At 53.2% G+C, this 15,762-nt stretch overlaps 6 protein-coding genes across 6 annotated transcripts; 3 read left to right on the top strand and 3 right to left on the bottom strand.

Annotated features, from left to right (window-relative positions):
* Positions 1–1,256: 1,256 nt before the first annotated feature.
* On the top strand, positions 1,257–3,614 carry BO83DRAFT_460414 (alpha-glucosidase; the record flags this gene model as incomplete). The annotated part of the gene is made up of 2 exons (XM_025537203.1): positions 1,257–2,251; positions 2,303–3,614. The coding sequence occupies 2 exons, from the start codon at positions 1,257–1,259 to the stop codon at positions 3,612–3,614; spliced, it is 2,307 nt and encodes a 768-aa protein (XP_025381975.1).
* Positions 3,615–3,709: 95 nt separating this feature from the next.
* Positions 3,710–5,678, bottom strand: BO83DRAFT_373362 (polyamine transporter). The gene is made up of 4 exons (XM_025530033.1): positions 5,442–5,678; positions 5,236–5,382; positions 4,634–5,176; positions 3,710–4,573 (listed from the first exon to the last, which is right to left on the bottom strand). Exons 1-4 carry the CDS (start codon positions 5,547–5,549, stop codon positions 3,800–3,802), a joined length of 1,572 nt encoding a protein of 523 aa, XP_025381974.1. The 5' UTR covers positions 5,550–5,678; the 3' UTR covers positions 3,710–3,799.
* A 544-nt stretch (positions 5,679–6,222) lies between these two features.
* On the bottom strand, positions 6,223–8,378 carry BO83DRAFT_383681 (nucleobase cation symporter-1 family protein). The gene is made up of 7 exons (XM_025532526.1): positions 8,229–8,378; positions 8,008–8,166; positions 7,858–7,941; positions 7,804–7,809; positions 7,092–7,748; positions 6,747–7,036; positions 6,223–6,680 (listed from the first exon to the last, which is right to left on the bottom strand). The coding sequence occupies exons 1-7, from the start codon at positions 8,356–8,358 to the stop codon at positions 6,363–6,365; spliced, it is 1,644 nt and encodes a 547-aa protein (XP_025381973.1). The 5' UTR covers positions 8,359–8,378; the 3' UTR covers positions 6,223–6,362.
* A 244-nt stretch (positions 8,379–8,622) lies between these two features.
* BO83DRAFT_442319 (hydantoinase/oxoprolinase) lies at positions 8,623–12,145 on the top strand. The gene is made up of 6 exons (XM_025536404.1): positions 8,623–8,965; positions 9,030–9,102; positions 9,159–11,009; positions 11,066–11,142; positions 11,194–11,397; positions 11,461–12,145. The coding sequence occupies exons 1-6, from the start codon at positions 8,633–8,635 to the stop codon at positions 11,935–11,937; spliced, it is 3,015 nt and encodes a 1,004-aa protein (XP_025381972.1). The 5' UTR covers positions 8,623–8,632; the 3' UTR covers positions 11,938–12,145.
* BO83DRAFT_383679 (short-chain dehydrogenase) lies at positions 12,146–13,365 on the bottom strand (the record flags this gene model as incomplete). The annotated part of the gene is made up of 1 exon (XM_025532525.1): positions 12,146–13,365. Exon 1 carries the CDS (start codon positions 13,138–13,140, stop codon positions 12,148–12,150), a length of 993 nt encoding a protein of 330 aa, XP_025381971.1. The 5' UTR covers positions 13,141–13,365.
* A 470-nt stretch (positions 13,366–13,835) lies between these two features.
* BO83DRAFT_207689 (SDR family oxidoreductase) lies at positions 13,836–15,067 on the top strand. Its single transcript, XM_025526690.1, has 5 exons — positions 13,836–14,287; positions 14,343–14,450; positions 14,508–14,664; positions 14,719–14,934; positions 14,999–15,067. The coding sequence occupies exons 1-4, from the start codon at positions 13,986–13,988 to the stop codon at positions 14,902–14,904; spliced, it is 753 nt and encodes a 250-aa protein (XP_025381970.1). The 5' UTR covers positions 13,836–13,985; the 3' UTR covers positions 14,905–14,934; positions 14,999–15,067.
* The last annotated feature ends 695 nt before the right edge of the window (positions 15,068–15,762 follow it).

Genomic DNA, 15,762 nt, shown 5'->3' with positions numbered 1-15,762 from the left:
ACTAAATCCCTTTTGAATAGTATGTTACAAGGGACGTGCCTCTGGGCCAACAAACTACCTTCTTCCACCGCTAGATAGCAGTAGACAGCCTATCTGAGCCATCACCCTTAGTACAGATGGGGAGATAACCGCAGCTACGGCATATAAACCAGGACGAATGACTATGGGCGGACAGGGTACGAGGTCAATCGGCTGACCGACAACAGGCAGAGTGTGATTGCAAGACAATACTTCGACAAATAGGGCGATGGCCCAGATATAGATTGGTTTCAAGCCATGTGACCTGGATGAGACTGGACGGTCGGAACCGACACAGGAGCCCAGAGGATCACCTTCCCATTAGCTCTGCAGGCAAAAACGGGTACTCTTGGAGTTTTCGACAGGCTATAGGCAGCTCCTGTAGATTGCCCGTTGTTGGAGAATGGCCGTAAGAATTGTGCGACAATCCAGAAAGAGTCAAATGAAAATTTTCCAGTTGTGGAGACAGGCCATCGACTACTAAGCATCGTGTGGTTGTTTGACCATAGTTACATCGTCATCCGACAAGTATGTGACTCGTTAGGCTCATCCTACAGCAGCAGAAGCTCGAGCCCATGGCCTGACTAGGGCACTATGGGGGGATAAAATGATTGGCCGGTACCGAGTAGTCTATAGAACTAACACGGTCGGCAGAAACGAGATCAATAGGACTCTGCTTGAAATTCAGGAAACATGACTTCATTAGCCGAGTTGATCAACTCCCCCAACCGGCTTTGTGGGGAAGAGGGCGGCCGTTGCACGAGCATCATTGGCATCTGGAGACTCTCCGGATTCCCCAGATAGTGGACAATCGACTCTTTCGGGTAAGAATCGGCATCCTGGTTCTCGTGGCTTCCGATGCCTCCATCCGTGACTAAACACGATCGAATGCCCTTCACGCATTTCGGCCAGCTTTGCCGAAGGGCCCACTGCCTGCCCTAGAGTCGGGGAATGTCCGCTTGTAGGGTTTTCTTTGGCTTCTACATGGTCCTTCATTTGTTTCCCACAGGGCAACTGAGCCGAGTCCTGCACCACCATCAACCTTTGTCTGTCCTAGACGGGTGTCTTTTACGAGCAAGCGACTCATGTATAGTCCCCATCAATTCAACCGGGTGGAGGCTCGCAATGGCAATGATGACATCTAGTGATCCGGACGCGGTGGGGAAGCCTAGCTATAAAGCCGGACTGGAAGCCGGTATATTAGTAGCATCGTCACAGGATCAAGTGTCTCGCCCAAGATGCTGTTGACCTATCTGGGAGCCCTGGCAACGCTGACTGCCCTGCCCTCATTGGGACAGGCCCGGTCAACCTGGCCCCTGGGCAGTGGACTGGAGCTGTCCTACCAGGCAAGCCAACATCAGATCTCCATACACCAACACAACCAGACAATCTTCTCAACCCTCCCCGGTCACCCATTCCTCAGTGCCAGCGCTGGAAAGGACCAGATTGTCGAAGATAGCGGCAACTTCAACATCACCAACGTAGACCAGGCCCGATGCTTAGGCCAGAATATCACCCAGCTGGCGGGTATCCCTCGTCGCGACAGTGTGGGGAACCAGGTCGCTGTGCGCGGTTATCTCCTGGACTGTGGTGGGGAGGACATTGCCTATGCCATGAACTTTTGGGTTCCTAAGACCCTTTCGGATCGCGTTGCCTTTGAAGCCACCGTTGACTCGGATGCGAATGCCAGTGCCCCCGTCGAACGTCTCTATCTCACATTCGCATCGCACGCGCGGGAGGACTTTTACGGTCTCGGTGCGCAGGCGTCCTTCGCTTCCATGAAGAATCAGTCGATCCCCATCTTCTCCCGCGAGCAGGGTGTCGGACGTGGTGACCAGCCATACACGGCCATCGAGGACTCGCAAGGTTTCTTTAGCGGCGGCGACCAGTACACCACTTACACGGCCATTCCTCAGTACGTCAGCTCTGACGGTCGCGTCTTCTACCTTGAAGAGAATGATACGGCTTATGCTGTCTTTGACTTCCAGCGCCCGGATGCTGTGACGGTGCGCTACGATAGTCTCTCGGTGCATGGCCATCTGATGCAGGCTGACAACATGCTGGACGCCATCACCATGCTCACTGGGTACACCGGTCGCATGCCGGCCCTTCCGGAATGGGTGGATCACGGCGCACTTTTGGGCATTCAGGGTGGACAGGAGAAAGTTAATCGCATTGTGAAGCAGGGCTTTGAACACGACTGCCCGGTCGCTGGTGTGTGGTTGCAAGATTGGTGAGTGAACCCCCTGGCTTTTTCACGATCATTATTACTAACGGACCGTAGGTCAGGCACGCATCTGCAGTCAGCCCCCTATGGCAACATGAACATCTCGCGTTTGTGGTGGAACTGGGAGCCTGACACTTCGCTGTATCCCACATGGGCCGAGTTTGTCCAGTCTTTACGCGAACAGCACGGTGTACGCACCCTTGCCTACGTGAACCCTTTCCTGGCAAACGTCAGCAGCAAGTCGGATGGCTATCGCCGCAATCTCTTCCAGGAGGCTAGCAAACACCGCTACATGGTGCAGAACACTACCACAAACTCCACGGCGATCATCTCCAGCGGCAAGGGCATCGACGCCGGTATCCTGGACCTCACCAACCCGGAAACACGCGCGTGGTTCGCCGACGTCCTCCGCACGCAGGTCTGGAGTGCCAATATTTCCGGCTGCATGTGGGACTTTGGCGAGTACACCCCCATCACTGCGGATACCTCGCTGGCCAACATTTCCACCAGCGCCTTCTTCTACCACAACCAATATCCGCGCGACTGGGCGGCCTACCAGCGCTCCGTGGCCGCTGAGATGCCTCTGTTCCATGAGATGGTCACCTTCCACCGCTCTGCCTCCATGAGCGCCAACCGGCACATGAACCTTTTCTGGGTTGGCGACCAAGCCACTCTCTGGACCCCCAACGACGGCATCAAATCGGTGGTGACTATTCAAGGCCAGATGGGTATCTCCGGCTATGCCCACAGTCACAGTGATATTGGCGGCTACACGACCGTCTTCGAGCCTCCCACCACCAGCAACTCCTCCGGAGCCATCCCACGATCGGCTGAGCTTCTGGGCCGCTGGGGTGAACTGGGCGCCGTGTCGAGCGCCGTGTTCCGGTCGCACGAGGGCAACGTCCCCAGCGTGAACGCCCAGTTCTATAGCAACTCCACCACGTATGCGTACTTCGCCTACAACGCCCGGCTGTTCCGCAGTCTGGGTCCGTACCGTCGCCGCATCCTCAACACGGAGAGCCAGCGTCGCGGATGGCCGTTGCTGCGTATGCCGGTGCTGTACCACCCAGAGGATCTCCGCGCCCGACAGATCAGCTATGAGAGCTTCTTCCTCGGACGGGATCTATACGTGGCACCGGTGCTCGATGAGGGGTGCAAGTCTGTGGAGGTGTACTTCCCCGGCCACGCTGCCAACCGCACGTATACCCATGTGTGGAGTGGCCAGACCTACCATGGGGGACAGACGGCACAGGTGCCGGCTCCCTTTGGAAAGCCCGCAGTGTTTGTGGTGGATGAAGCCTCGAGCCCGGAATTGGATGTATTCTTGGACTTTGTAAGGAAGGAGAATGGAACGGTACTGCATGCGTGAGCGAGTTATCTATTAAATGTGTACTAAAAGTTTCCCAGTTGGGTGTCTGAGATGACTAGACGATTAGACAAAGATATAGATGATTTCGTATATGCCGAGAATTATAGATCGGTAAATTAAGTACACACATTACACTTCAGCACGCGATGTGCCGGTAAATTATATATAGCCAACTTCTAGGGGCATCAAACTTTCAACTTCTCTCCATCGTGTTCCACCGTCCCCTTCTCACCGATCCCATCCTCCACCTGCACACCTTCCTCACTGCTTGCCACGCTAGCCAGCTGCCATTCGCGGATGGCATGTCCCTTCCACATCAGCAGCATAACGAACAAGAATGAGAAGATTGCAAAGAAAGCCATCATGCCATACACCCAGCCGACATCAACGGCAGCCACCCACGGGTCAATGTAGAAGCTGATGGTCAGACCGTAGACGATACGGTAGGCGCCAATCACAATACCCGCTTCAGCCGGGTAGCGCGTGAAACATTCGACGACGTAGTTGACTGTCACTGGCACACTGGCCAGCGAGCCGATCGTCACGATAAACACCGCCAGTGCCAGCACCATGTAATGCAGGTGATACTGCAGAGTGGCGCCGAACAGGCCGAGTCCTATGGGGTTAAGGATGAGACTGGGAATCCAGAGCACCTGCAGGCGGTACTCAGGCTTCCAGGCGCCGTGGTTGAAGCGTCGGGCCAACGCCAGGGGTAGTCGGTCATTGTAGTAGTGGCCCACAATCTGGACGACGAGGATGCCGATCCAGTGGCAGAAGGTGAAAGCGGCGTTCTGCTTCAAGGAGAAGCCGTAACCACCTTCCTCGGGCGTCCGCTGCAGCCACACAGGCACCAGTGCATTCATGCCGACGTAGAAGCCGAAGGAAATGAGAGTGAAGGTACCCATGATGACTGTGACCGGACAGATACCGATCAGAATGGGCGCCACGGCGATTTTCATCTAGCACAATGGTCAGTATTACAGAGCCTATAGCTAGTTCTTTTGAGGGTGATCACTCACGGTAACAGACCAGGTGGTGGGCTGCACCAAACGCTGGCCGAAAAAGAAGGTTGCCCAGCGGTTGGCAAGCCAGTTGGTCGGGATGGCAGGACTCCGATCGGGGTTCTCACGGTCATATCCCGTCTCCTCGAGGAAGAGGAAGATGAGGATAGCTGTGGCACCCAACAGGCCGACGGTCCACCAGAACTCAACGGGGAAGAAAGCATTAGCCGAGATGAAGGCCGAGAAGGTCGGGCCGGCGATGGTGCCAAACAAGAAGGCCATATGCAGGGCCATGAAGGCGCGACCGCGCTGGTGCAGAAACAGCAGGTCGGTGATAACGCGCGGGCCAAGAACGGTGGGAACGGCGCCGAAAAAGCCGGCAAAAAGTCGCGAGATGATGTAGGGGATATAATCATCCGAACGGGTCATGACGGCCGCCCAGATCTGACAGACGAGGGCACACAGAATGCACCAGAAGATAACGGAGCTGCGACCCAGCCGATGGGCGACAGGGGCAAAGAAGAAGGGCCCGAAGGCCATGCCCGCCAATGCGGCGGAGTTCTATACAGCTTGTCAGGACTACAATAGAGCAGAATGAGGATAAAAATTGGTTAGCATACAGCATAGGACTCTTGGACCCTTGTTTTGCCATAGATCTTGGCCTGTTGGGCCAGATTCAGCTGACCAGATAGGGGAGCGATAGCCCCCGAAAAAGAGGCCAGGCAGAGAGTGGCCAGAATAAGTTGTTTCCGACGATATGGCCAATTCTTCAAGCTATCAGCAGACATTCCGGGGGCCAAAGGTGTTCTTGGGGCCAGATGCTTACGAGCGGGTCCTGGGGATGGGAACTGGGTCGAGGCACCAGCACGACCCCCGGCGGGGAATGCTCGGGCTGTTTACCCTCACTGCTGGTCTGAATACCATCCTCCTTCATTTTGGCTTGTCTTGGATCTATGGTATCCAGAAAGGAAGACTCGAGAACAGATCCAAAGAGGTTCAGGGCGTTCCCCCACGGTCCTGAAGAGGTTTTCGACGGCTTCAAATTTCGCCTGTCGATCGATTTCCGAACGCGTCATCCGCGGCGTTAAACCGAGCCCGGTAAGGATTTGCGGTCAAGCTACGGTTTCGGATTGGTCGACGGGCGCACAATGTAACTTTATCGAGATAGCTAGACTATTTAGCTGTTGTTGATACGGAATATTATTATTTGCAACCCACATCTCAGGTTTGGACCAGACCCTGCATCATCTCAGAGGGGGGGAATTGAACCATTGCCGCATCGGGGTGAAGATATTTCCAGCCGCAGTGGAGACAGACGGCGATCGGACTCGGTTTGTCACCGGCAAGTCGCTTCCACCACATCAAGGAAATCGATATTGTGGCACCATGTAACTAGAATACTCATGAAGAGAGACTATATTAGGGCCAGTCAGTTCGATACTTCAGTACTACTACCAGCCCGAGCTTATAATGCCAGCATACCTACAACTGTCACCCCGAAGTACCAGCTGGTAGTCACCTATCATATATATATATATATATAGATAGATATCCATGTCACTCGGGCAAGAAAGGTAAAAGCACCTCTGACAGGCTCTCCCAAGAGTGTTCAGTAGAGATGCGTCTATTCTGGAAGTTCAGTCTACTACTAGACTGCCATTCAACCATCTGATAATGCGTACTCATCCATTGCCTTGACTGGAACGCGTCAATAACAGCTTTGCTGCCCGTCCACGTCGCAAAAACTTTAAACTCGCTCATTGATGGCAGTTTCTCCCCCCTCATCCGAGAGCTTCGGTGACCTCACATGAATCACTGCTTCGACCGTGGTCTGCTGGTCCCGGTATTCCTCGATCAGAACTCGAGCAGTAGGGGCCGATGCGAGAAACGATCGCACCCGTCGGTCGGGAAAGACATAATGCAGCGCCGCAAACACGGCGCCAGCGATCAACGCACCGCTGAGGAAGCAGATGTAGTACAAATGCATCAGCCCGGCCGGAACATGGATGGTTGAATTGACGTAGGCTATGAAACCTGGAAGCGAGGGGACTGTCCCACAGATCCACTGGCCCCCGTGGTCAGTCCACCAAACAGGAAAAGTAGGGCCTTTGGAGGCGGAAGAGGGACTCACCGCGATTATGGCGCGCCAATTTACCCCGTATGTATACCAGTAGATGCTCCGTGCATCTCCCACAAACAGGTCCGGGACTTTGATCTTACGCTGGTGGACGCACAGGTACGACGCGATCATTAGCCCGATCATCGGCGCCATGAACACCGAGTAGCTACTAAGGACCGTAATAAACACCGTGGCCGTATTAACCAATCTCCATGGATTGGCTGCAATGGAGACCAATGCCGTCAGGTACGCGCCCCGACGGATGTTAATGTACCTGGGGAAGGTCGCCGCCAGATCGAACCCTAGCTTTGTCAACTACTGAATCCAACCAGGACTGCGTGCAGAAAATCTACCTACCTCCCGACAGAGCGTTGCCTGGAACATTGACCCCCATTTGGGAGACAATCAACGCGATGCCTCCAAAGAAGCCTGCTGCGCGCGATCGGGACCCCCCACTCTCAATGACGGCGCCCAGGAGCTTGGGAAGATTCCAGTAGGCTTCTCCAAAGCGTTCCTGCGTGGCCGCTGTGACGAGAATGCCAATCACGCCGATCATGATGGCGTACAGTGCCGCGCTGAAGAGCTGGCCATAGATGGCATCTCGAGGCCGTCGTGCAAACCGCGCGTAGTCGTTCTGATTCAGAATTCCGGCACAGATGCTGCCGATCGTGCTGATAATTCCATACGCGATCATCCATCCAGAGACATTTGATCCGGAAGACAGCGTGTCACCGAAGCCGTTGGGACCCATGGTAGCCAGTGACCAGATTAGCAGCACTAATTCGAAAACAATGACAATGACAGCCGAGATGTAGAACATTTTCTGCAATCTATGCGGTCGCACATAGATTACCGGCAGGGAAAGAACCATGAAGATGATGTATCCCACGAACTCGGCGGTCGTCATGCCGGTTTCGGCGGGCATGTGGTTCGGGATGCGCTTCTCCAGCGAGGGCCAAATGGCTTGCAGGCAAACATACACACACTCGCCTCCGATCCAGGCCTGAAAGGCATCTGTCGTGAGGATGGCGGTTAATATCTGCTGTGACGGGTGAACTAAATGACTTACACCAAACTGGACCTATCAGTGGGAGCGTTGCAAACTTTCACCGGTAAGGCTTACTTAGGGAGAGAAATATACGGTTCCAGATGACAAACTGGCTGCCATACATGCCCCAAACATATCGATTCACCACAGGAAATCCAACTGTACATGAGGTCGGTTAACACACGACGACACATGCATAGGGGGTCAACTCCGCCAACCGCTTACGATGATAATAGGCCCCAGGGAGCGAGTTGAGGACGATGAAAATGGTTGCCAGGATGTTTCCGACCACAATGGCGACGATAGCCTGCCACCAAGACAGTCCCAGGGCGATCAACGAGCTGCCGGTCATATAGCCAGAGATGTTGGAGCTGATGAGGACCCCTGCGCAGAATATCCCTGTTAGCTAGTCCTGCGCAAGATAGCATGGAGGAGTGTCCCCTGACAATAATTGTTGAAGGTCCAAAACCCCCAGCGGCGGCGATCCGCCTGAATGGGTTCGATATCACTATTGATCCATCGGTCGGGAATGGTCTCTCCATCTTGAGGGACCTCGAGCCACTGGAGGAGCGTCATGGCGAGCAGGCTGGGTTGAGCAACACGCGATGAACACATAAAGCCTCACTACATCCTGGAGTCAGACAGATATAACCCCCGGTTCGGGTGATAAGGATTTATCTCGGCCGGCGCCAGCCAAGGATGAGCGACATCAGAGGAAGCGGGGTTGTGCTCTAGCCTGATTGCGACTTGCACAGATTGAGGGTACATGTGCCACAGGTATAAATGACGGATCAAGTCCCGTCCAGGAACCTTATCTGATTCCCCTATCAACTATCAGCGGTTCGTCAAGATGGCATTCTATCGAATCGGTGTGGATGTGGGTGGCACCAATACCGATGCTGCTATCCTCAACACGGCAGCCGCAACCCTCGATGAACAAGACTTGCATCAAGATCGACAGAGGGGTGTGTGCGCTTCCAGCAAAACTCCCACCACTGCCGATGTGACTTCTGGTATCTGCACGGCCATCCTCGATGTCCTCGTCAAGGCGCAGATTCCCGCCCACGACGTGCGCAGTGTAGCCATCGGCACTACTCACTTTGTCAACGCCGTTGTGGAGGCCGACCCCCGTCGACTCAGTAGGATCGCTGTCGTTCGTCTGTGTGGTCCTTACACTAGAGCAGTATTCCTATCCTTTAAGAAGCCCTGGTCTCGTCATGAATAATCTGTCGCTGATGGTAACCCAGGTCCCGCCATTCTCCGACTTTCCACCACGCCTGCGCGAAATTATCGGAGGACCGGTCTTCTATCTAGACGGAGGTAATCAAACCATATCACAGTGCAACAAATGGATGATGTTAATTGGTAGCGTGAAGGACTCGAAATTGATGGTCGGGAAATCGCTCCCATCTGCCCTCAACAGATTGAGGATGCCGTATCTGCGATCGTGAAGGCCGGAATAACCACCGTCGCTCTCGTTGGGGTGTTCTCTCCCCTTGACCACGGGGGCGTGAACGAGGTAGCTTGTAAGAAATTGATGTTACAGCAAAGCCCCGACTTATCTGTGGTGTGTTCTGCCGATATTGGCAGTGTTGGGCTGCTGGAACGCGAGAATGCGACGATACTCAACGCCTCCATCCTGGCTCTGGCGAAGAAAACCATCCGAGCTTTCTGTCTCGCCATGAAGGACCTACAGCTCGAATGCCCGTTGTATCTTACTCAAAACGATGGGACTCTGACGAGCGCTGCAATGGCTGCAGAGCGACCTATCAAGACTTTTGCCAGTGGACCGACGAACAGTCTGACGGGGGCAGCTTATCTGGCCGGTCTGGACCAACGGAGCAACAGTAGCAGCATCACAACCAGGACTGATACTCAAATCCTGGTTATGGATGTGGGAGGAACGACCACCGACGTTTGCGCTCTCTTGCCATCTGGATTCCCCCGCAAGGCGCCCAACTTTGTTGAAGTCGGTGGAGTACGTACAGCTTTTCCTATCCCAGAGGTGCTATCAGTGGGACTGGGCGGTGGGAGTCGCATCCACGTTGACGGCGCCAAAGACACCGTGAGTGTTGGACCCGACTCGGTCGGGTATCGTTTAATGCAAGACGCCCTAGTCTTTGGTGGCAATACCATGACCTCAACGGATATCGTCGTCGCGTCTGGCAAAGCTGAGCTAGGAGAATTCTCACGAGTAAAGCACCTACCGTCCGCTGTTCTCACCAAAGCTCGTGCGGGCATAAAGCAAATCCTCGAGCGCGCTATTGATGAGATGAAAGTGTCTGACCAGCCCGTGACCCTCTTACTGGTCGGGGGTGGCTCCATCGTGTACATGGACGCACTTGACGGCGTCACCGAGTGTATTCTTCCTCCGCACCATGACTCTGCCAACGCAGTTGGGGCTGCCATTGCCAAAGTATCTGGTGAGGTGGATTCTATTGAAATCCTGGAGGGTCGCGATGAGGCAGCCGTAGTTGAAGCGGCGAAGCAGCAAGCGTTGCAGGCTGCCATCGCACGCGGAGCTGATAACGACGATGTCAGCGTCGTGGAGGTGGACAAACTTCCACTGCAATATGTCACGAACAAAGCGGTCCGGCTTGTTGTCAAGGCTGTTGGGAGGCTTGCAGCCGCCGGCGGCGGTAGTAGCTCTGCAGAGGACCATTTGGTATCTTGGATGTCAACTGATGTCGACGATTCCCCGAAGATAGAGACGGCGACGAACTGCATTCCTCCGTCCTTGACCAGCACGAAGCACGGTGCCCCCCTCGATCTTGACACATATGTTCCGGAGGTGACGGACCACGTCTGGTACCTTTCCGCCGTCGACTTGGAGTTCATCGCGACTGGAACCGGTGTGTTGGGTACTGGCGGTGGAGGCCCGTCTTATCTGCAGTATTTGCAATGTCTTGACTGGCTGCAAAGCCCCGACGCAAAGGGGCGTATGAGGGTGGTATCTCCAGATAGCATGAATAATTCGGGTGTCTGCGTGTTTGGATCGTGGTTCGGCGCCCCCAGTGTGTCGGGGGAACGAATCCCGGCCAAGATAGAACTCACAACTGCCATCGACCATGTCGTCCGTCTCTCTGGACATACACACTTTGAAGGCATCATTGCTGACGAGATTGGCGGAGGAAATGGCATGTCCACCTTTCCCACCAGCGCCTACTACGATATTCCGGTTCTCGATGGTGATCTTATGGGCCGCGCCTATCCCACCATGGAGCATGGTAAGAAGCCTTTACCCCTATGACCTGCTAGAACTAATGCCATGTTCGTGCTCTAGGAACACCATATGTTTATGGACACCCCATCACACCGTGTGTGGTTGCGGACGCAAAAGGTAATGTTGGAGTGGTCTTGGTATGACTCTCCCCTGTAAAGAGCTCACATTTCTCCGCTGATTATCTGTAGAAAGCCGAATCCAACCGTCGAGTTGAGGAGCTGCTTAGATGTCAGTGTGTGAATCTCGGTATCTCGACTGCTGTCGCTGCTGTACCCTTGACCTTTGATATTGTCAAGAAATACTGCATCCCGAACACAGTGTCCCAAGCCTGGTATCTGGGTCGCGCTATCCATCGCGCGCGCCGGTCCAAGACAGACATTATCGAAGCCATTGTACGTACTGGCCTAGTGATATACTAACCTAGTGATATAATGCTTAAATTCATGCGACCATAGTTTGAAACTACACCCGGTAAACTGCTGTACAGTGGTAAGATTATCGACGTGAAGCGAGATGTCAGTCGCGGGTACACGGTCGGCCAGTGCACGATCGCCCCGTTATCCAGCGAGGAGAGAGAGAATATGGACAACCAGGTCTCGTCAGAGACACGTCACTTGGTAATTCCATTTCAAAACGAGTTTCTGTATGCTGCGTATATCGACCCCGCAAACCCCACAGCCCAGCAGGTTATCTGCACAGTACCCGACCTCATCTCGGTTCTAGGCCAAGATGGCGAGGCAATCGGGTCGCAGGAGCTGCGGTATGGCCTGCGCGTGAATGTCATCGGAATGGCGGCGCATCCTCTATGGACCGGAGATGAGCGAGGACTGCGTGTCGGAGGACCCCAGGGCTTTGGATTGGATATGGAGTGGACGAGTCTCGGTCCGTATCAGACACCGCGCAGTGTCATTGCGGAGTTTAACCAGCAGTGATGGAGTTAGTTGAGATGACTGAAGAAACAACAGAGGACCGTGTAAAACATTTGCTTCTCAAGCCCAATGTTAAGCCCATGCTATCCTCTTCAAGTTCAGGCAATGCTAGGGTGAATGTCTCATACTTTGGGCTTAAGCTGCCTTTACTTAAAAAGGATGTCATTAAATCTATGAAACATGGAGTACGCGTTTCAGCAGCCCAATCCATTGCTACTCCCGCAACTCCAATAAATCTAATGTTACATCCCAAAGCCTTGCTTCGCTCTCCGGACTATACGCCCATTGGGCATATCCGGGTCCCCAAGGACCAGCGGCAGGAACCCATGCATTGGCCACAGCACAATTCTCCAAATACAGTCCACCCTTTCCTTCCATCTCCGGGCTCACTGCCGCCCAGACTGTAGTGGCAGCTCCTTGCTCAGGAGTCTTCCAATATTTTTCTAACTCTTTATCAGCAGTCCAAATGGTCATTTGGTCGGCCGGCACATGACGCAGCAAGTCCGTGGCAATGGTCCCAGGATGCAAACTGACCGCGTGCAGACCGTGAGTATCATACCGCCGCTCAATCTCATTAGCGGTCCAGATGTTGGCTGTTTTGCTTTGTGCATAGGCCATCCAGGTGTTGAAGTCACCCTTCCAAGTCAGATTGTCAAAGTTGACTTGGCCAAAGCGATGCGAGCCTGAGGAGAGAAGAACCACTCGTGAGTGAAATCCCGGTGAGGAAGATGCCAGCATCACAGGACGTAGGAGGTGGAAGAGGAGGAAATGCGCCAGGTGGTTGGTCCCAAATTGCGTCTCGAAACCATCTTCCGTCCTTCCTTCCGGGCAGCCCATGACTCCAGCGTTCGCGATGAGAACGTTAAGCCGGGGAGATCTTGATATAAATTCCTCCGTGCAGGCACGCACTGAAGCCAGAGAATTGAGATCCAGAGACAAGAGGTGCACGCGTGGGCTGTCAAGCATATCACCAAGCGCTGTTTTCGCCCTGTCGAGGTCCCGGGCCGTCAGGTAAAGTGTAGCACCGGTAGCGTATAGTGCTCGCGCAGTATGCACACCCAGACCTGACGAACAGCCGGTGATAAGGATGACCTTGTCAGACCATTGACCCTCGAGATGTTCATCCTGGATGACCTGAAGGGCAGTTGGGCGCGCGTCGCCTGCGCCCTTCGGCGATTGGTGCACTGCTGCGTATCGGCTACTCATCACTTCTGCTTTTATATGCTAAATGCTGTAGATCTGGTACTGGAATGGAGGGTTTTAGCGACTCTCAAAATTTGTTTTCAGGGCCTACTCTTCTTATATGGCGTAGTCGCCAAATTGAATCTGTGGCAATTCACGCCAAGAGGGCCTTTGATCCATCGCGCAGAGAGTGGGGACTCCAGCTTGCTAGTAATTGCTGAAAATATCATTTAATGTAGGGGCCTCGAGCTGTATGTCCGAGTATCTATGAAGTCGGTGATTGTCGACCAGGTGTCTCATGCTCTTATTCTTGTTGCTGGCTTTGAAAATAACCGGTATCGGTATCGGTCACGGTCACACACGCTAACCAAAATCATGCCTAGCGTTAACGCCCTGGGATGATTCCGCGAGCGGCTTCCCTCGAAAGAGGAAACCGACAAGGCGTCTGATCCCGCGCGGTAATCGACGGGCAGAACCGGGTACAAGATATGCACGCTAAAGCGAGAACTATAAGAAAACCAGCTTTCAATCATGACGCCCATAGGTGTGATGTAGACATCCACGGATAATCGCTGCTATGCTGGTAAAGATCGCTTCTTGCTCGGGGTTTGCGGACCTGTGCAACATAGCAAACCTTATGTTCCGGAGTTAATTATCCCCTGCTCACTAACTCCGAGCAGTGGCTACAGGCACGGGAGGTATTGTACACAGGGAAAACGGAGACAAGCATGGAGATAGGCGAAAGCCATTGGAATAGGGGATTCGGAGGGCCCAAAGGAGGGATACTAAGACGTATATAAAATGTTGGGCTCTCACCAGTGCGACTTTTTTTGCACTGAGCGAATTCTGCTGTATATACAATACGTACCATGGCATCCTACCTAGTTACCGGCAGTACTCGTGGGATCGGCTTTGAATTGGTGCGCCAATTATCAGAAAAGCCTCTCTCAGAGGTCAGAACCATCATTGCCACCTCACGATCGGTCAATGCCTCCCTGCAGGACCTAGCGGACCGGCATCCCAGCCGAGTCGTGCTATTCCTCTTAGATGTTGCGGTCCCCGAGACCATACAAAAAGCTGCTCAGACCATCGAGAGCATATTAGGGGACAAGGGCCTGGATGTACTCATTAACAATGCTGGCATCGTGGGCTGGGGCCAGCTCAAGAACATGTTGGTTTTAACCTATGGACCGCATCAATCTTTGATGGAAACTAACGCCCTGCAGGACGGACTTGGAAGACACGTTCCGTGTCAATGTGACGGGGCCTCATATCGTAACCCAGAACTTCTTGCCGCTATTGCGGAAGGGCTCTATGAAGAAGATCATCAACATGTAAGACCGTCTTGACCCAGGAACCAGATGTGTTCAATCCTGACTCGCATCCTCCAGTTCCAGCAGCGTCGGCTCCATTGCAAAGCAGTCCGTCTTCCGGGAACTGCCCGCCCCCTCCTACAAGATTACCAAGGCTGCCTTGAACATGATGACGGTGCTTTATTCCCAAGAGCTTGAAAAGGAAGGGTTCACCGTATTCTGTGTGAGTCCTGGGGTGAGTGCCAATCCCGACGTCAAGTCACGACCATACATCTGATTCCAACGTTAGTGGTTGAAAACAAGCGAAGCAAATTCACACGCTGATCTTCCGGTCGGAACTGGAGTCGAGCGCGTTTTGCAGATGATCCGTGATCGGGGTGTGGAAGTCAATGGAAGATTCTTGAATATTCATGTTGCTGGGTGGGAGAACAACCCTGGTTTAAACCAGTATGATGGAAAGGAGCTGCCATGGTAGACTGTCTAAATGGCTGATCGACGGTGGGAGGTATGATGTCTCATTCCTTATTTATACTTACCTATCCACAAGTGGCTAGAACATACAGTAACAGGAACTAAGAGCTGAGCTCTGTGGAAGATATCATGACGCGATACGTAATACTTCGATTTAGATACGCAACTCTGTCCCGATCTGCAAATTGAACAATAGATCCCCTAAGCTGTGGAATGGATCTCTACTATACCGTGGAGATTTTCATCTTATGGGATGGGCTGTTTTTCTAGAGAAAAGGCAATGATAGCAAGGCATTCAAGTAGGGTGTCGGTGAAATTGATTGATTGTTAATCTCTATTATAGTCTGGTCTAGCCCGATTGGTGTTGTTTGATGGCTATGCGGGCTTTCAACAACTATCAGGATACAGGCAGTACCTATTTGTGTCACCACTAGGTGAGAGTCTGTGCCAATCACTTCATTAAAACGTTGGTCAGGTGAAGGAGACTTACACGGTACGATGCCGAGGTCCTGTCAGTAGGGTACATGTGATGAGAAGAGACGAACACATTAGCGATGCAACATATCGAGCGGGGAAAAAAGCAAAGAGAATCAAAGCAGATTAGGGTCGTGGGGGGAGAGCGCCACGTTGAGTTCCCAAAAAGGTAATCCGCGAGGCTGATCCATCAGCTCGTATCTGTCAGCACAATAACAATCAATGAAACTCCATTCATGAATACAGTTCACCCATTTCTTGCGTCGGAGGTGGTCATGTTTGTCTATCATTATCTCGAAGATTAGGCGTGCTTCACATATCAATCTGACTGTCTCTGGTCGGTCTGACTGGCTAACGGTAATGAGTTGAAGACTCAATCGGTCGCGAG

The sequence above is a fragment of the Aspergillus eucalypticola genome, assembly GCF_003184535.1.
Source record: "Aspergillus eucalypticola CBS 122712 chromosome Unknown BO83scaffold_51, whole genome shotgun sequence".
Classification (NCBI taxonomy): domain Eukaryota; kingdom Fungi; phylum Ascomycota; class Eurotiomycetes; order Eurotiales; family Aspergillaceae; genus Aspergillus; species Aspergillus eucalypticola.
Note: the sequence above shows the minus strand (reverse complement) of the source record. Positions and strands in the feature narration are given on the sequence as shown.